Below are 20838 nucleotides of genomic sequence, written 5' to 3'. Positions count from 1 at the left end.
AAGTCAGTGCAGACATCTAATATACACTGTTTTATCAAAGAAAAGATTAATACTTATAAAGATAGATCTGAAAAGCAACTTTTTTTTCCTGAAAATCTAAAATCTTAGCATTTAAAAAAAAGTATTCTGACAGAACAGATTGTCTAGCTTCAACTACGTAAGGGTGTGATCGGTGATGTGCGTGACTAATAAACCAAGCAAGGTGTTAGAAGGCGCCGACTAGTCGCTAACAAACTGTTAGTGTGATAAAATTTCTATGATAAATATGTCACAAGACTCGTGAAAATGCTTTGCCTTAGCATGTCCCTAGCATCCGAACTGGCCTTCGCTGTGGTCGGACGAATAAATTTCATTACAAGTTTGACCTGCTTCCAGTGTTCCTTTCCCGTCTTGTTTTTGCTCCTAATAACAAAGGTCACAAGCAAACAAAGAAAAATGATAATGATAAATAATAAAAACAAAAAACTCTAGTACCTCTGTTTTTAAACTATAAAAGAAAATTTCTATGAAATTATAATAATTAAAACTGAAATCTTCATGCATTATAACAAGCAGACTCATTCAAGAGACTTAGGGCATCGGCTCATTCCCATGAAAATAGCCATGCAGTTTTTTGGTTAATTTGGCAACTGAAAACATACAAGCATATACATGACACATGACTGTAGCAATCAAGGGAGACAACTATGTACCAACCACGAGTAGGTTATCTAGACTATAGCCTACATATACAGGTAGATTAAACATGCGGACAGCCAAAACAAAATCTATTCCATTCCTTTCATTCACAGTTATTGTGATGGCTTGGACATTTTGAATTTTAAATGGCATTGAACTAGCCGTATAGCTGTAGTTTACATTGAAACTAGGGCTTATTAAAAGACAGTGAATCCAAAATCCACACATCTCAACTTAAAGCCGTCGATCAACAATTATTGTATATCACAAATATTCAACATAGGTCACATTACAGGTTTTGAAAGTCTTACATTTTAACTACATATTTACAATTACATTGTACTTCAACAGTTTTTAATGAATTTTCATACTTTCTTGCAAGAATATTTCACTGTCTTGAATGATTGATTTTTCACCATCTTGAAGGGCTCCTTACATTGGGAGACCGATTAGCCATCTTCGAGGATAGTTTTAATTGTCTTGAATAACTCTATCATTTGTCTTGAAGGACTTATTCAGCATCTTGAAAAACTATTTCACTATAACTTGAATGACAATTTAAGTGTTTTTGCCTAGTCTTGAATGACTATTTCGCTAACTTCAAGAACTATTTAACAAGTTAGACTTGGACTGCTTTTTGTATCTTCAACTTGGCATTGGCATTAATCAGTCATAAACATACTTTTGGGTTTTTACTGTCTATGACTGTAGGTAATTTTGAACAAGAAACCTAGGTTCAATTTCTCTTTTGCAGTCTGTATTCCGCTTTAAAACATTTCAAAAATCCAAATTGTTTTCTGCGGCTCTTTAACTTGCGGAAAATGTTAAGAAACAGTCAATTTTAGGTGTAATCATTTTTTTTGTATACTCAGATACTGTGTACTACTTGTGTTTCTGCAGTAATTTATGCATCAAACATTACGCACCGAGGCAACCTCAAAAGTTCGCACAGCCCACATTGACACAACACACGGCAACTTTTGTGATCAGGCAGGGAAGAGTGTAGAGCCAGAGTAAAAAGAATTCCTTCAATTTACCAGTGGTATCACTATGTGCAAATATTTACATTCCCACTGTACACCCCCAACATAAACTGACCAGCCTAAAATGATGTTATCGACCAATAACAGCAAGAATTAATTATACACATGAGTTCTTCCCAGTCTGAAACCAATCATGCCAAAGAATTTATGATGGATTTCCTCAAATTGTTTCCGATTGTCGTTTGTCGTCTGATGGAACAGGGAACAGTGGTGAACAAGACCGTGTTTTACTCTTTGGTAGAATGGGAAAAAATGTCTGAAAAGTATCCTTTGTTGTTTGGAACATGAATATAGGGATTAAAATGTTTTTTTTTATTAAATTCATGATAGCATGCAACACAGTTCAGTTCAAATATATACCATGATGTACAGTTGTCCATCTTGGAGAATCAGTGTTGGATACCATCATAAATGTTTTAAAAAAAATACATTTCAAATCTTTAGTATGTGAATGTCCCTCAGATCAGATCAACCGTCAACAATTCATTTATACTATCATTTAATAAAATGAGTTTAATATGCACGTATATATACATTGAATATTGATGTACACTTTAGTTCAAGATGCCAAAGTTAAACTATTTCCATAAATATTAAAGAGTATATAGCCATTTGATACATCTTTACAACACTCAGGCCGACACCTTTTACATACATTATTCGCCATATCAATATATATAATTAGCAGACACTTTGATTTCATATACTTACTATACAACACTGACCCCAAAACTTTTATTACTTCATACGATATCAACAGTTTCAAAGAATAAAGCCAGCCTGTTTTATACACAAGTTACAACGATTGGATCTGAAATTACTTGACACAAAATGCAATTTTCACATCCATGAGTGACAACGAAGGGCATACATTGGTTCTATCTAGCAGTAAGAGCTGATTATTCAATGATATTCTGCAGCGAATCGATACGAAACTGGACGACGAGGTGCCTAACCAGAATGCACCACAAATAGCCGCTACCTAATATATGATGTATACACAAAATGACCAGATATTATATAATTAACAGACATGACTGCCTTGATGTGTTTGAAATTGACAACCTTGCAAAATGCTTACCCGATACAAAAATACAAAGTTAAACCTTCGCCTTAAACACAAAACCTTTAAATCAAAATGATTAGAAGAAACACTAATTTCAATTTCATTTTCAATAAAACAAGATTTATAAGTAACCTCTAATTTCAATTTCATTTTGAATGAAATCATATTTGTAAGAAACATTTTAAAGACGGTTTAAAATAAATATTTCTTATAACCTTGATGATGTAGAGAAATAACATTTTTTAATTACGTAGCTGTATCGATAACGTGCGTACATATATATATGTGACTTCTGGTGCTGTACCAGGTTTGGATGCTGTGTGGTGACGGTACAATGCGGAGACAACAGTGTTACAATACAGACCTGTCCGACATCTCGGCACGGTACAGTCGGTTAGAGGTCGTCGCTAAAAATGCTTGAACACACTCTGGCTCGACCGGGAGGCCTGACTTTAATGCCCTGTAAAACAAACAGGATGAGCAAATTTGATTAATAAACAGATTAATGCAACATACAAAACACAATGATTTGATACAAATCTCAATATCACAATATATTCAGAATTGTAATATAGAAAGTGTTTTAGATCCTGTTTTAATCACCGGCTAAACAAGCTCTGTCTGAATGAATACCATAAGTGCGGACAGCTAGCTGTACCTCAAGCTATGTCCGTGGCACACAGTATGTGTTAAGCAGGTGTGACTACATATTTGACAAATGGATAGGATATATACTAAGGACTTGAGCCACCAGGGATAAGACACAGAGTTCCCGGAATACAGGGTATGTGAGAAATGGTGGTATAAGTAAACTGAAGCTACTTCACAAATATTTGGTTTGTTTGTGTTTTACATCCTATGACCAGCTATGGTCATTTAAGGACATACCAGGTTTTGGTGGTGGAGGAAAACCGCAGTACCTGGAGAAAAAAACACCGACCTGTGGTCAGTACTTAATGACTGCCCCACATAGGCTTAAACCTCCCAGCCCTTGTGACCCCTTTACAAAGAATTTTATATAAACATGGGCTGGACGTAGCCAACTTTCTGACGAACTGGGGGTATTCGAGTAATGCGAGTTCAAGGAAGTGGGGGTTCCACTGTATATAACTACAATGAAAAGCATGTGTTGATTTGTCAAGAATTTATACCTGCAGATGTTCATGATGGCACAGTCACGAATATTCTCCAATGCCTTGAGCAGCTTATTCATAGGCCTGTTACGCTTGCTGTCGGCTGGCAAGTGCGTGGCAGTGGAAGAGTTGGTGCCGTCAGTGACAGTGATCTTAATGCTGCTGCGGCCGTCTGGCGTGGCATACTTGTTGAGTTTGCTGAGAAGTGGTGAGGGACATACCAGGAAGTCCCGGAGCGAGGAACACATACTTGACGCCAGGTAGGGAAACTTCACAGCCAATTTTCCTAAAGCCTACCAGTGAAACGTGGCATGATAAAAGTCCTACTGAGGTTTACTTAAAACAACAATAACAGCATGCACTTCTTACACCACGCTTTATAAAGTTAGAATACAGGATGGATTACAAAATTAATGTTACTACTGTACAGGTTATTTTTCTTCTTAACAGCTGTGCTCATTTAAAGATGAGCCAGAATTTGGTGGTAGAGGAAAGCTGCAGAACCCGGAGAAAAACATTGACCTGCGGCTAGTACCTGGCCACTGGATCAGTGATAGCTACACACTCACATCTTGAGACAGATGCTTTCCAAATTCCCAGCTATGTTTTAATCATTTAACTCATTCACCCCTGAAATTTCATAATGAACTGTTCCAACCTTTGAATTGGAAGGGTTCAAATGTGTCTTCAGGGGTCAATGAGTTAAGGATTCTTAGGACATCACACTCACCTCCAAGGCTACCAGGATGAGGGGAGTGTGGGAGAGCAGGAGTTTACTCTCCGTGTTCATACTGATCTTCTCAGACAATTTCAGACATAAATTTTCTGCATCTAAAAAAGAAAGAAAGATGTTTAAATATTCTGATGTTTTTCCTTTGTAAGAAAGCAGTAGAAAACTAAATATAACTCAAAAAAAAACTTTTTTTTACCAACTTCTGAAAGAGACTTTTTCATTCAGGACCTTTTACTGGTATGAATGCATGGAGAGGATTGTTTTTTCTGCTCAGTCTCAAAAGAAAACATGCACAACTAGATACCAAGGGGAACCTACATATAACATATGGGAAAGACCCCTCCCATCCTTTACTTTCTGAGAAATAGCAATAACTAACCTTAACTGCCAAAATCCAAGGTGGCCACTTGGTGGCCGAACAGTCTCAAAAGTAAACATGCACAACTAGAGACCAAGGGGAACCCACAGTACTTTTTGGGAAACAGCAATAATAACAACTGTCAAATGAAGGACAACAGACGGACCACACCACGGACAAAGGGTAATTTGAAAACATCATCTTATGATGTTACAAAACTAATCACTGACTAATGTGATTTTGGTACACATGTTTCTAAATATTTTGTTTACATTCACTTATAGAAGAGTCTCCATAATCCAGCCATCTACATCCCCTGCAGAATGGATTGTAATTTGACTATGCAATAGTTTGTGCAGAAAAAAATCCAATCAGTCCTGAAAAACACTGGATGGGTGATGGGATCAAGGCTTAAAAAAAAGGAATACAACTGTATTGTAAAAACTAGTCAGGGGAGTATTGAAGATCTGTTCTTGCCTTGCTCCTCCCGGACTGCCCAGAACAGGAGGTCCACACATGCCGCACTGCTGAGGACCGTCAAGTCATATGGGTTGAAGTGCCACTTATGTTCACCATCCCGATGAGGCCGCGGCTTCTTGTCTAGCTCTGCCTGGCTTGTCTGGTACATCCCTGTAGCAAAGTCCTGCACGTCGCTCATGAAGCTCAACGGCAGGTCTATATGTCAGAGGGAAAATAGACTTATAACCCTTAAGATTTTCTTGTTTCGAATGGCACAATATATATAATTTTGGTGCAGGTTACGGCATCAATTCACAAATTTTTGTAAAAAAGATATACTTTTTGCATAGATGAAAAATTTATCATTGAAATGTATATCCCAAACCACTGTTTCCTCTGTCTATAATGGAGACTACCCTAGGAGTAATGACCTGTAGATATGTAAAATATAAACGTTAAAATATATAGTTCCTATCAACCATTATGATTCATAATTTAGCATATTCATATCAACAATCCCAGAACCCCTTCTTTCATAACTTCATCTTTCTCCTGTTGTAAAATATCTGAAGTATAGGGATGTCCATCTCTCATAAGTGACAATCGCCTACCTTTCTCCTGTTCCAGTACATCCCTCAGTAGAGTGACGATCACCTACCTTTCTCCTGTTCCGGTACATCCCTCAGTAGAGTGACGATCACCTACCTTTCTTCTGTTCCAGTATCCCTCAGTAGAGTGATGATCACCTACCTTTCTCCTGTTCCAGTACATCCCTCAGTAGAGTGACGATCACCTACCTTTCTCCTGTTCCAGTACATCCCTCAGTAGAGTGACGATCACCTACCTTTCTCCTGTTCCAGTACATCCCTCAGTAGAGTGACGATCACCTACCTTTCTCCTGTTCCAGTACATCTCTCAGCAGAGTGATGATCACCAGTGCAATGGCCTCGGTGAACGACTTGTACGGAAACCAGCTGAAGCTGTTATTTGGCTGTTGGGAAAAAAAAGATATGAACTTGTTACACGTCAGTCAAGATCCTGAATGATTTTGAATTTTCTGCTTTTGATCTGAAGATGCTGCATGATTTATTGATAGACTGACAAACCAGTGATGAGCGGACAACAACTGTGAAGTTCTGAGGAATCACCAAGACTCTAATCAGGCTATAAAAATTAAGAAACTATGAAAGTCAGAAGGTGTCACAATGGTATTACCGTAACAGGGAATTGCCACTAGTTTATTTTTTTCTCGGTTTCTATTTTTACCCGATATGTTATTACCAGGTAAACATAAAAACAATCTGATAAACATAAAAGCCTCAACTTGCAAGTGAAAATAACTATATCATGTACATGTTTACAAGATACTGTAAGTGTACTTACATTAGCACAATGAAGTTTTAGCAGAGAGAAGGGGACCCATAAATTAGCGAAATCAATGTACCTGAATGAATGAATTTAGTGCAAATGCCGTTTTCTGAAACAAGACTATACCCAGTATTATCTACCGAGAGTACACTGCTACAATTCACCGCTACCCAATAACTAAGTACAGTACAATCTGTTACCCTATCTGGAGGTCCTATACATTGAATAATTTGCAACAGCACAATCCTTTATATTTTATATTGTCTAATTTTAGTGGAGGACTTGAAATAACAGACAGGATGAACCGAGAAAGCCGCTGAAATTATAATACTGCTAAAATTATACATATATATAGGATATTTACATGAGTTTCCATTTCATATGACATTTAGCTAGCTAAAATGAAAAATTTGTGACAAGTTTCATAAATTTCATATGAAATGAATACAAATGTGAGATCCTTTCATCACATAATCAAGATCTGTGGTATTTATTCATGTAAAACGGCAATTTTCATGCAACCTTGAAATGTAAAAAGCCGCCATTTTGACTCCAGTGCGTAAGTCTGTGACGTCATGTACTTGTCCTAGGCGTGACGTCACAATTGAAACAATTGAAACTTACAACCAAGCACAGGGCTAATAGGTCATATAACATGGGTTAATACGCAAAGAAATATGACATGGATTTATTTACTGGATAACACAGTACATTATGTGATAAATGTACTTACAGTACCTTTCATAAACACATTATAACAAACACACTATAGAAGGTGACCCTTACCTCTAGCTCTGCGTAGAAATCCTTCAACGAACCATCCAGATGTCTCAAAGAGTCCTTGTTCAAAAGTCGTCGAGCCTGTCAGAAAAATGGTCATAAAACAAATTAATTTGTACATACAAAAGTCGTTGAATCTGTCACAGAAATGGACATAAAACAAACTAACTAGTACATACAAAAGCTGTTGAGTCTGTCACAAAAATCAACATAAAACAAAAACTACAGAGTTACACAAGACATAATGATAAGGATCCCTGTTCTACTCGACTGTGCTTATATATATATATATATGTGCAGTAACCTCCCCTTAATTTTGTTTTTAGATATAACTATAGCCAGGGATTTTTTTTGGCTCAGTTTTACTGTTGAATACAGGCTGCTTCCCCTAGCTAAAAAGTGCCTGATTTTCCCAAAATTACCAAAACTGAGGAATATATTCACAATTTCAATACAAATTGTGCTACATTTTCGCAATTCATAAAGGAACAGGCTGTTGTTAAATTAAGGTAGTAAAAACACTGTTGGACCAGGACACCTGTACTGACTACGTAGCTCATGAGACAGTTCAAGTGACAGTATGACAATCTCAAGTCCAGGGTTTGAATCCTGGTCTAACCTGTAATGAATCTTTACACTCAGAACGCTTTTGTTGATTTCATCTTCATTATATTTTTCATAAAAATCCTGCAAGGTACGGTTTTCTTTTCAGAAATGATTTACCAAAGCTATAGTCATGCCGATAAAAAAAGTTCCCAGTACTAACTAACATTTTTTGGCAGAGGTACAGGGATCCTTAAATCTATGCTTTCTGTATGAAGTAATCTCCCTTTAATAATGTTCCAGGCCACTACCGGTTAAGAATTACTACATGATTTTACAATTTTAAAGGTTTTTAATTTAAAATTTGTTATTTATTTCCAAACTGTTACGTCCCCTCATGATTAATTTGATGCAAGTGGTTTATTTTATTTCAAAATCATTTGAGAACCCTGTAACATTTCTGTTTTTATGACTCACTGAACAAATCGACTGAAAATAGTGTCTGCTAACAAGTGCTGTGCAAAATCACCTCAACAAAGGTAAAGTTCTCAAAAAAAGAAAGAAAAACATGGTTGATAGTTAAAGGACTTCCATCATGGATTCTACTGAAAGCAAGGCAAAGGAATTGTGGGAAGTGATGTAACACATTAATATTTGGAAAACAAAAGTACTTATGATATATATTAGTGAATCAAGCTTGTTAAATGTAACACTTATAATCCTGGGTTTTTTGTCTTCATTCATGAAATTATATTATCTTTTATTGTAGTTTAACCCCTTCACCCCTAGGTAACTTTAGTCGACTCTACCATACATTTATCTGGGTAAGTCTTTTATGGTCTACAGTGGTGAAAAGGTAAGCATTTATTTCCTCAATACTTACCACTCCCACCAGTGTTTGGAGATGCGAACTGGAAAACTTAAGGTGATCCCGTTCAGGGATAATCTCAAAGCCCCAAGGTTTAGTCTGGGTGAGACTTGACCCCACTTTGTTGAAATAATGTACTGCAGGGTCTAACTCCTCATCTTGTGTTGGTTTTTCTTTGATCTGATTTGGTATCGGAGATGGTGACCTTTCTCGTGACCTTGGCGATGGAAAGGCCAGTGATGGAATGTTGACAGGACTTGACGGCCCGGACGATTCTTGCGCAATCACGTGGGATGACATTGTCCGAGGAAGAATAGACCGGAAGGACATCACTTTTGAATCAGCAGATGTGTCTACTGGAGGAACCTTAGATTTCCTGGTCGCTTCTGATGGGAACAGAATGGAAATCAAGGGGACAGACCCGTCGGACGAACGCCCAATTGCTCGCGACATTCCAATGAGGGTGGGAACTATGGCTGTGCATAGCACAACTTCAACAGAAAGTAATAGATCAATGAGTTGGCAGAAAAAAACTCATAACCTGTATTAGAATTAATAACAAACGGATAAATGACAAATCATATTCAAATTTATTATTAATAGTTTCAATTTTCCCTTCCTAACCATTCCCAATTATTTTTTTATATTGTTTGAGAGGCATACTGTAAACGTACTCATTATAGGAAATACATATTTCAGAAGAACTGCAACAACTGTCAGTTGTCCAAGACAATTCAGCACTACAACTTTCCATTACAGGCATGAATATGATGAATACTGTATGTACCGGGAATTTTCGTCTTTTTGAATTAATCAGTACACATGGTCATTAAAGGTGCAGGGCGAATTAAATATTGGGGCAAAAACGGTTTTACTGTCGAGGGTGAAAATCTGTCTGGGTGAAAATTTCCAAGCATACAGTGTATATTTAACTACTTTGTAACTTGGCACTTTCAAATTAGCACTTCAATTGCTAAAAGATTATCAACTGAAGTTCAGTAAACATATATTTAGAGATTTATAATTACATCTCATTTAGTGGCGTACTTCAATTCCCACTTAGGTAACTCACATCGTAAATTTGAACGATACTGACACTAATAAAAAAAAAATGTGCTAAATTTTTCTTTCGCTATATCCCTGGCAACCAAATATTGCAAATGATAAAATTCATTAACAATGACATTTTGAGAAACAATCGGACTACGAACCTTTTGGAATCTCATAGGATCCCTCACACAGCTTCGTTAGCACTTCAAGAACTTCCAATTGAGCAGAAATTATCTGTAAAAAATTACCGAAATCATGAAAATAAATAATTCATGATTGAAAACATAGTCTGCTCCGAAATTCAATTCAAACCAAATTTTTTTTACTGAAAGATTTCTAAAACAGGATTTTGTATCTTTCACACCAAACATATTTGTTATTACTGCAGGCATTATTAACTAAATGTACTTTGAATGGGCAGGGATGAACAATTTTGTCTTTAGAATACCAGCTTATAGATTGATTTTGAAAAGTTCTACTTTATACCTTACCTACAGTTTCAAGAGTAAACATCGAAAAATATTCAACTAGCCCAACATGAAATCAGCTAGCCGCAGGCCTCGGGCTATAGGAATTGTACCATTGATGTTTTATGTTGCTATGATACAGCTATTTTGAAATAATTTTCGTTATATAATGATATTATTTTCACTCCCTTCCGTTATAGTTATATATCACTTACTTCAATTCGATAACGACAATCCTGTACTTGTATCCTAACAGAGCCAGATATACATTTATAATTTAATGTAAATTTTTACCTGTAATCTTTAACCCTTTCACCACTGTAGACCATAATGGACTCACCCATATCAATGCATGGTAGAGTCTACTAAAGTTACATAGGGGTGAAAGGGTTAAAGATTAGATTTCCAAGCTTCTTGTAAATTGTTAGCTGAACATATTCATAAATCAGTTCCCTTAAAGGGTTAGAAGATAAGGGTAGCCAAATAGTCTGAGACTAGTGAAATCTCAAACTGGACTAGTGGTTCTAAAATCTGCTGGCTTGATTGACAAGTCAAAATTTGATATCACCTATCATGTTGAACAATATTGGGTTAGTAGAATTTACACATGGACTAATAAAATTGGAATCAACTAGCCCAACTGACGAGTGGTTTTAAATTAAATTTCTAGCCCTGTAACGATATCAAGTTTCCTGTAAATTGTCATCCTGTACCAGAATTCCCTTATAGCATTGGATATCCAGTTTCCTGTACATTATTATTATTTGTAATCCCATACCTGTTCTCTAACTGATTGGTCCCGCATAGCTACATCACTGAGGATTGTGTTCAGACAGAAACTGAAACACTCGCTGCGTGGGAGTGCTAGAATACACGTACAAGACATTCAATTACAAAAATTAAAACATCAGTCTCTAGTATACTACCCGAGTTCCTTTTTAATTTGAAACAACAAATGTCGGACTACAAGATATCGGCTTAATGGCCACACATCGCATGAAAGAACTAATAGTTGAGACTTGATACCAGCAAGCCTATTCTTTTATACAGACTTCTAAAACTGCAGGACCTTCAAGGGAACGAGTTTTCAAAGTACCTGGTATGTATACGTATGAAAAAGGATATTTAACCAGTAAAGAAGTATGTCTGTTATTCCCTTACCATAATACAAACACCGTCCTTTTCTTGTGCTAAACACTAATCTTTTGGGCTATTTTAGTTAAAGTTAATCAATGAAATTCAAGTTTCTGTGCCAGCACAAAAACTTTGCCGCTTTTGTAATTATGATAAATAACATTCTACAGAGTTAAATATTTATTTACATTATTGAAAAATAGCAAAGTTGAAACACATTCCTTTTTGTACTCTAAGTTTGTAGTTGTACACAGTATAAAAATGAAGAAAACTTTCGAGTCTGCCCATTAAATGAGACTGTTTGACGATAAGGAATATTTTTATTTATCTGACTTGCCACTCACTTTGTGACTTGAGAGGTTTCTGGTTGTTGGTCCATTGTGCCTTGGTGAGCCCCCTCAGGACACTCAGAAGGTAGGGCAGGATCTTATCCTTGTACTGATAAACAAACATAACAACAAAATATTATTTAATACAATTTTAAAAGCAGGACCATACTTTTCCTTCACACAGACTATATAGAGATGATGCATTACAAAAACATCTATTAAGTATTAAATCTTTCTGCTAGGACCACTCTATAGCAAGGTGATGACATTACAATATTAACTAAGTATTAAATCTTTCTGCTAGGACAACTCAGTAGAAAGATGATGACAAAAATCTGCTTCCAAGTTTTTAATTATTTTGCACACATACTTAACAGATTCCCCATTTTGGAGGCAGGATCCTCATTTTGACACCCACATTTTCAGTTTGTGATTATTGGAATTTCCTATACCTCACATTTCCCCAAATTGAATTTTTCAATTATATTTAATTCATTTTATATGAAAGCATAAATTATTGTGTATGACACAATTAAAACATAAGAAGACCTTTAAAGATTTTGTCAAATTGTTTGTTTCTTCCTAATTACATTTAGTATTTAGTCAATGGTTCTGTGAGTGAATTTACAGATAAAAGTCATACCAGCAGGGCTTTCAGTAGACCCTGGAGAGCATGTTTTTTACTCCCCAAAATGAGCTTTTTACTCTCAGGTTTTAAAGGACATGTCTATTTGTCACTGGTATTAACCCTCAAAATCTGAGGGAAATTTATTAATTGTCTGAAGTTGCGAAATGTTATTGACTCAAGGGTCGACTGAAAGCTCTGACAAAGAGAATGACTGTTTGTGTATTGTGTTTGACATGGGAGTAAGTCCACTCTACTAATACTAACACTGTATAGTACAGTCAACACTATTCAAGCAGCCATTAAGAGACCACCTGTGTTAAGAGACCACCTGTGTAAAGAGGCCACTTTTAATGTTCCCCATTTTAGTGATTTCATTGTGAATTGAACCTGTTATAAGGAACCATCTGTTTTAGAGAGCATTTAATGTTCCCCATTGTATTGATTTCATTGTAAAATGAGACTGTATTAAGAGATCACCTGTGTTAAGAGGCCACCTTTAATGTTCCTCATTTTATTAATTTCATTGTGAAATGAGACTGTATTAAGAGACCACCTGTGTTAAGAGGCCACCTTTAATGTTCCTCATTTTATTGATTTCATTGTGAAATGAGACTGTTTTTAGAGATAACCTGTGTTAAGAGGCCACCTTTAATTTTCCCCATTGTATTGATTTCATTGTAAAATTAAACTGTATTAAGAGACCACCTGTATTTAGAGACCACTAATTGGTCGTCGAAATGGTCTCTTAATACAGGTTCGACAGTACCTGTTTTATACCTTTCCCAGAGCTATGACCCCTAGATTACGAACTATAACCCTCAAGGTGAATCACCAATATAATATGTCTGTACATAAATATTTCATAGAATTTACTTGAAGTCCAGACTCGAGGAAGTAGATTCCAAGGGCAATCACTGCGTCTTGTGCCCGTTTGTCCAGTCGTAGACCCCGGCATGACGACTCACGCGGGCAGTAAGACAGTAGCCTCTCAACCTGTCAACAGTAAAAAAACAATTCAATGAATTGCAAAATCATTACTAGTAGCCAGCCCAAAAAATAAAATTCCTCTTATACTATATGCTTTGAAAAAACAGTAGATATCTTTTATATGTAAAAGATAGAGTACAGTTTAAGACACTGTAATTATCAGGGCTTAACAATTAAGACTTCAGTCTTTATATGTTTTCAAGTTTTTGAGTATGAATGAAATAATATCCAATTAATCTTCAAAATTATCACTTCACAGTATCTTCACGACGACACATTTTTTTTTATCAAAATTGAAATGGACGCCAGTGGGATTAATCCTCCCTGATAAAGGCTTGAATCATTTCTTTGAGCTAATTTCATGAAAGTTAAGTTACATATCCATAAACATTACATCTTCGTGTGAGTTCATGTAATGTATTTAACATAACAGCATATTTTTTTTTATTCCCCCCCCCTCCAGTCTCCAATTCAACCTGGCAGTCAGCTTCCCAATGTTCTACATAAGAGGAGCAGGAGAAATAGAGAGAAGATCTTCTACATTAGTTCATACATCCAGTATGCATCAATGATGAAACATGCCAAGTTTTCTACAATTTACTCAAACTACTTGTATGTACAGGAAAATTAATATTTTGAAAAGAGGTGATGCAATTATAATAAAATGAAATATGTGAAAAGATTTGTTTTATTTAATTTTACAAAAATAAATATCCTCAATCTTACCAGAAGACGCAACATATGTTTAGCTGATATGACACAAAAATTAAATTATGTCACACGTTATTACCAACCACAGAAGTTCCAAAAGGGGTCATTCAATTAAAATGCAAGGTAATAGCAGGTATATACATGTTAAGATAAAGACATCATGTTCCAGATACTTGAGACCGCCTCCTAATGGCAGCATTTTATGTAGAAAAACAAAAATTATGGTAGATGGAAGCAGGAAGCCGCTTCAGGCAGGACACATTCCTTAAATGGACAGACATTTTTACACCAGTCAATTAGGATACAAGATGTGTGCTCGTGTGTACCTGAATGGTGATGGCATGGGCAAAGAAACTCAAACTATCTGTATGTACAGAGAAATAAGTATTTTGAAAAGACAGAGGGATGAATGTAATAAAACAAAATATGTGAAAAGATTTGTTTTATTTAATTTTACAAAAATAAATATCCTCAATCTTACCAGAAGACGCAACGTATGTTTAGCCGATATGACACAAAAATTAAATTATTAAATTTGATGTGAAAATTTGTCCGGAGTTATTAGCAACCACAGAAGTTCAAAATGGAAGTCATGGTAACGGGGACATTCAAAGTAATAGCAGGTATATACATGTTAAGACAAAGACATCATGTTCCAGATACAGGAGACAGCCTCCTAATGGCAGCATTTTAAGTAGAAAAACAAAGATTATGCTAGATGGAAGCAGGAAGCCACTTCAGGCAGGACACATTCCTTATACGGACAGCCAATTTTACACCAGTCAATTCGGATACAAGATGTGTGCTCGTGTGTACCCGAATGGTGATGGCATGGGCAAAGAAACTCACTTATTGACTTACCTTCTGTTATAGTCCTTTTTGGATCTACTGTGTTTCCTATCTACTTTTTTCAAGTTTTTTATTGTTTTGTTGTAAGGGTTTGGTTTTGATTTTATAGGGTTTAACGTCCAATCAACAGCTGAGGTAATTTAAGGACGTACCTCCATCTGTGTTGTGTATATGTGCATGTGTGGTGATGTGTACTGGAGGCAAGGTATGTTGGTGTATTTGCAGATATAAGATTCACCCCATTATGAACACTTACTACTTATTGGTGCTTTGCAGACTTATTTTCCAAAGGCATTTTCATGAAACTTTGTTAAAAATGCACAAGTTTTAGAATTTAGTAATTTGGTATTAGAACACCTTGGACGAGTCAAAGTTTCTGGTTGATATGGTCAAGATTAGAACTTCTTTGTCACTTTGTCATCCTACGGGTTTTTGGGATGAGAATACCTCAAACGAGTTTGTATTTTAAGGTACTGCTCTGAAGTTGATGACGCTGATACCATATCCCTTCGCTTCGACAAAGTGCAGTTAATATATGATTTGATTTGTCCATCTGTGTGTGTCTGGTCTAGTACTGACTGTGGTTTCCAGAGCACATTTTAGCTCCTGTTTTGCAAAAAGTCATAGGTACACCATGGAAAGGCGATGTGCTGCGTCCTAAAGCATGCTGCGCCCTAAAGCAAGGTCAATATGACCTCAATTTGACCTTGACCACAAGTGCTGAAATTTTGGTTTCTGGAGCATATTTCAGCTGATATTTCATGAATTGGCTTCAAACTTTGTATATGGGTACATCATGGGGAAGCGATGTGTTGCATCCTAAAGCAAGGTCACTGTGACCTCAATTTGACCTTACCTCCATTACTTAATTAATGGTTTCAGGAGTATATATCTCAGCCGCTGTTTCATGAGTTTGCCATCAAACGTTTATAGGTATATCATGGGAAGGCAGTGTGTTGCATCCTAAAATGAGGTCAATGTGACTGACCTCAATTTGACATTGACCTCAAGTACTAATATAATAGTAATTCAGGTTTCTGCAGCATATCTCAGCCACTGCTCCAAGCTTTGTAGATATGCCGAAAGCAGGGCTATCTGTGAAGCACATGCTTTAGGTTAAAACTACTTAAAAAAAAACTTTAACGTCCAGTATTTCACACAAGTCGAGGTATGAAATTACCCAATATCAATTATTTCACTATGGTGCACTTAATATCAAAGGTACTGGCTGCAACTACTGAGCATTTTACTTACCAACAGATAACCATGAAACCTAATAATCTTTTCCGTGTTTAAAAGTACTGTAAATACCAAAAGTTATTTCCTAATACCGAAACACCACAATAAATATCTATAAATTCAAACTGTTGACTGCATTTCTGTCTGCGAAACCAATCACTGTGTAGCACATATATATTGTTTACAATTGTTGATCAAATTATCAGGAAGTAATTTTGATTGGCTGCATGGCAGTGCACCCTCTTGATGTAGGCAAAACAGGCCTAGCTGTTACTGTTGGCAGTCGACAGCTGTAACTCAATGTAAAACAATATAGCGTCTAACATTATGTAGTCAAGTGAGACACAATTGACAAAAATCATGAGCTAGTAAAACTTTCCCCAACATGTTACCTGTTAAACTCTCACAATTGCTGTCGCCAGATTTCCACGACAAATCTCCATGTTTTAAAGAGCAACTAGTAGATAATATAAGCTCATTATAAACATGCGACCGGTCGTAATTTTGGAGCCTGCGATTATGGTCAGTTTAAGTGGACAGGAAGTTGGTTCCAGTTCTGACTGTGTATGATTTTAATTTATATGACCTGTGACTGAAGAAAATCGAAACGAAAATTCTGACATTGAATTAAATTTGTACTGTGTAACATTTGATATTGAGGGACTTAGCGATGCAACGAGAGTATACATTCAAACTGACCACATCTGGACAACATCTAACGTGTTATAGGCTCATCCCTAAGGCAAATCTGCCGGCGTCATTTGCCGACCATCGATGAGTGGGCATTACTATATACTGACATTAACGTTTTTCACAACCATATGCTTCTGAATTGAACTTATATTTAGTGTTTAGATCCGAAACTGTTTCATTTACGACATGGCAATGAGACATACACGTATGGAGCCTATCAGAAATCAACCGCCCGAAATCAACATCACCATGTCATACATTTCTGTAGGCCGGCTGTGTTCACACTGGTGTTTAAACAAATAAATCGCGAAATACAAAGTAACTATTGATAAACGTTATATACAAATATAAGATAATTTTATGTCAATCCACTGCTCACTTTAGGAAGGGGTGTGGGGTTGATTCCACCTGCAGATCGTGCAAACTGTCGCAATGTTTTGGCGAAAAGGCAGCTATCTTCCGCCATGTTGGCTTTTTGACGTTTAAATCTAAACTACAAAACAAATCCTGGCTCTGGCCAGCTTAACTTGCTCCGGATCTGGATGACGTTGCAACGATCGATATGAAGCCGAAATGAAAATCTTGCCAAACAAATCAATGATACAAAAGCACTTGTTTTACAAATGAAGAGTAGTAATAAATATACTCTTTTAAGGCCTGAATGTATTACTTAAATATCAGAAAATACATTAAGCAATTTTACAGATTGACAGGTTCCTCGCACAGGGACCCGAGAATTTGTCACAGCTATATTTAAAAAAAATATTCGGACCTAATTTAATGTTGTAAGAGTAATTTTACACGTTTAGGGGTTTAGATCAATTTTCGGTAAAAATGTCACCCCAATGAGCCCTAAAACGTGTAAAATTAATCTAAACGCCTTAGCTTAGGTCCAAATATAGCTGTAACAATTGTCCCTGTGGTTCCTCGTGCTACTCCCAAACACAGGTACCTGGGAATTTGTTACAGCTATATTTGGATCTAAACTAATTAAGATGTTCAGAGTAATTTTACACGTTTAAGGGTTTAAACCATCTTTCGATTATACCGAAAATTGATCTAAACCCATAAAACGTGTAAAGTTACTCTGAACCGCACTTTAAAGTCTAAGTCTAACTATAGCTGTAACAAATTCTCAAGTCCCTGTGCTTCCAAACTGTAATTAAGCTTATGCCTAGAAAACTGTTTATTCTGACATGAATATAACTTTGATTTATATTCTTATAACGTTTTTGAAAAGGAAGCCATACCTTGCATGAGTTTTATGAAAAATAACAAACATGAAATAAACAAATGATACAGCATCGTGATGGGGCCGAAATTACTCTACATTTCACGCATCTCTGTCTTAGTTAAGTTAAGTTAAGTTAACTGATGGACGCAGGCAAACTAGCCTCTACATGTATGCCCATTTCTAATTTAAAACTTTAAATTGATATACGTCTGTTAAAAATCGCAAATCCTTACTTTGATTACGTCTTATTTCATTGAACTTTTCTGGAGTCAATTATTGCGGCACTGAAATGAAATTGGACGCCCTGAAAGAGAAATAATTGATGTTTAATCTGGCAATATTTTCACATTTTTGTGTGGAATTATTTGCAAAAGATGGTTTCGTTATATTCGGAAATAAAATTTCTCTGCCATTATTTTGTAAGACAAAGAACAGAATGGCGTATTAAAATCGATTTTATCTTGATAACTTTGTCATTACATCGAAAACTAGTCAATACAAATGTAAAAGAATATTTTCAGAATATTATATAAAAATCTTTCAGTTTATGAAATTCGGTTTCTACAGAAATAAATATAAATAAATAAATAAAGTCACATTACCGCAGTTGCCTCCAGTAAGTAGCACAGGTAACCGCAGTTGCCTTCAGTAAGTACATGTACAATAGGTATCCGCAGATACCTCCAGTTACATGTCATAAGTAATATTCAGTTCATCTTACTTATTCATTAACCCTTTCACCACCGTAGACCATAATGGACTCATCCAGATCAATGCATGGAAGAGTCTACTTAAGTTACACAGGGGTGAAAGGTTTAAATAATTTCTAGATTTGACAGTATCTGAATACACTGATTTTGCAATTAAGCAAATCAAAATCTTTTTATAAACTATTATTTTTTGAATGTTTACTAGAAAACATGATTTTGTAACTTCATATCCATGTTTCATTGTCATTGCATTTTGACTTCATTTCGAAGTATATTATCAAAGATGTCATCGGTTTATTAAAATTAGGAATTTCAATTTAAGAAGAGAGAGGGAGAAAACAAAAGAAGAAAGGATGGCGGGTTGAATTTTACGTGACGCCTAAAAGATATTAAAACTATATACCAGTGTATAATATGAATCTCGTTTGGGTATGCATGCAAGAAAAACTTTGCACGCTTTTAATTTTCTCACTCCTTTTAGCTCACTACAAATTTGTTTTGATGTATTTTGTATTTCTTTTAAAAAAAATATCGCATCAATAAAACTCTTTCGGAAAAAAAACAAGGATTTTTCCTTTTCCTGTTCCCCCTGGAATTTGAGAAAAAATATTTGAAAACACATGCACTGAAAACATTGTTTAAAAAAAGATTCTTTTGATATAGAAGACATACATTTTCAGGATGCACTGTGCACAAACGGCGTGTGAATCCACTCGGCAATACTCTAATAAATTAATAATACAGGAATGCGACAAGGCACAGTTGTTAGTCCCCTTGTCTTTTCTTCATGTCCTTTTCTAATCCCAAATATACGATGAGTTTTTCGTATTTTATTTTTGTTTCCCGGAAGTCGGTTATTTTGTTAATATTATATAACAACGACGTATAAACAGGTCATACAGGAAGAAAGTAGGTCCCACGCTCAGTTTATTTTGATCAAAGGTAAGTTTCATTGTGATAAAATGTGTGAGTGTAGACCTTTTTTTGTAAATACATATTTGTGTTACATCTTACACATACGTATTCAAAACTTAATAAATGAACTTTTTTTGTGTGTTTTTATATTGTGTGTATTTATAATGTGTGTATTTTTTACTATGTACACAGAAAGATAGATAAAATATATATGTATTTCTGAACATCAATGTACGAAATTTCACACGGTGATTTCTTCTTGTTTTTCAAATGACATTTGTAAAAATATATTTCTGGAATTTATGATATATACAAATCATTTTAATAGACATTTCTGAACGGATATAGCTGATTGATTTCTACTTTCGGTTTGTTAAATCCTTTGTACCGTGACTGATTTGACCTAATTATACAGTGCACAGGTACTTCAGTGTAAAAATTAGAGAAAATAAAAATTGAACAATAAGGCTAATATTAAAGAAAGGTTCGCTTCGGACCATGGTAAACCTGAGGCTGATCAGGTTCGGTAACAGTGCTTTCTACAAACAAAAAATAATAATCGATTATTATTTTATTCTGCGGGCTTAACTCGAGTGCCTGTGTATAGTTGTACGTGTGACTCACATACCATGACACACAAATATTACACAAGAATGTTGTGTACATGAAATATGTCTAGTATATCAACCAGATAAGTAGTAATATATGTCTCTCTTTTGCAACTTGTCAGACGAAATAAAATAAATAAATAATTTAGGGTAAAACGGAAAGATAAAGTCTATAACACTGACCTCGCTGACCGCCTGTAATTAAACGATGGATTTCGTCGATAACTAAAGACACTGAATTACGACCCCCCCCCC

At 35.7% G+C, this 20838-nt stretch overlaps 2 protein-coding genes across 5 annotated transcripts in view; one reads left to right on the top strand and one right to left on the bottom strand.

The window, feature by feature from the left end:
* Positions 1-17586, bottom strand: part of LOC110465846 (phosphatidylinositol 4-kinase alpha-like) — a 77754-nt gene extending 60168 nt beyond the window's left edge. For 3 of the 4 annotated variants that reach the window (XM_021521950.1, XM_021521948.1, XM_021521951.1), the window contains exons 1-13: positions 17496-17586; positions 13511-13630; positions 12025-12118; positions 11325-11410; positions 10241-10313; positions 9045-9520; positions 7625-7699; positions 6362-6461; positions 5489-5686; positions 4651-4751; positions 3939-4213; positions 3152-3247; positions 295-402 (exon numbers count right to left, since the gene is read on the bottom strand). In XM_021521950.1, coding sequence (XP_021377625.1) covers positions 295-402; positions 3152-3247; positions 3939-4213; positions 4651-4751; positions 5489-5686; positions 6362-6461; positions 7625-7699; positions 9045-9520; positions 10241-10313; positions 11325-11410; positions 12025-12118; positions 13511-13630; positions 17496-17582 — 1889 coding nt within the window. In that variant the 5' untranslated portion in view covers positions 17583-17586. The remainder of the gene's footprint in view (positions 1-294; positions 403-3151; positions 3248-3938; positions 4214-4650; positions 4752-5488; positions 5687-6361; positions 6462-7624; positions 7700-9044; positions 9521-10240; positions 10314-11324; positions 11411-12024; positions 12119-13510; positions 13631-17495) is intronic. The other variant, XM_021521952.1, reaches the window with a different exon arrangement.
* A 2358-nt stretch (positions 17587-19944) lies between these two features.
* Positions 19945-20838, top strand: part of LOC110465875 — a 10786-nt gene continuing 9892 nt past the window's right edge. The window contains exon 1 of the mRNA XM_021522002.1: positions 19945-20002. The gene's annotated coding sequence lies outside the window, so the exon portion shown is untranslated. The remainder of the gene's footprint in view (positions 20003-20838) is intronic.

Source organism: Mizuhopecten yessoensis, unplaced genomic scaffold (assembly GCF_002113885.1).
Source record: "Mizuhopecten yessoensis strain PY_sf001 unplaced genomic scaffold, ASM211388v2 scaffold11103, whole genome shotgun sequence".
NCBI classification, from domain to species: domain Eukaryota; kingdom Metazoa; phylum Mollusca; class Bivalvia; order Pectinida; family Pectinidae; genus Mizuhopecten; species Mizuhopecten yessoensis.
Note: the sequence above shows the minus strand (reverse complement) of the source record. Positions and strands in the feature narration are given on the sequence as shown.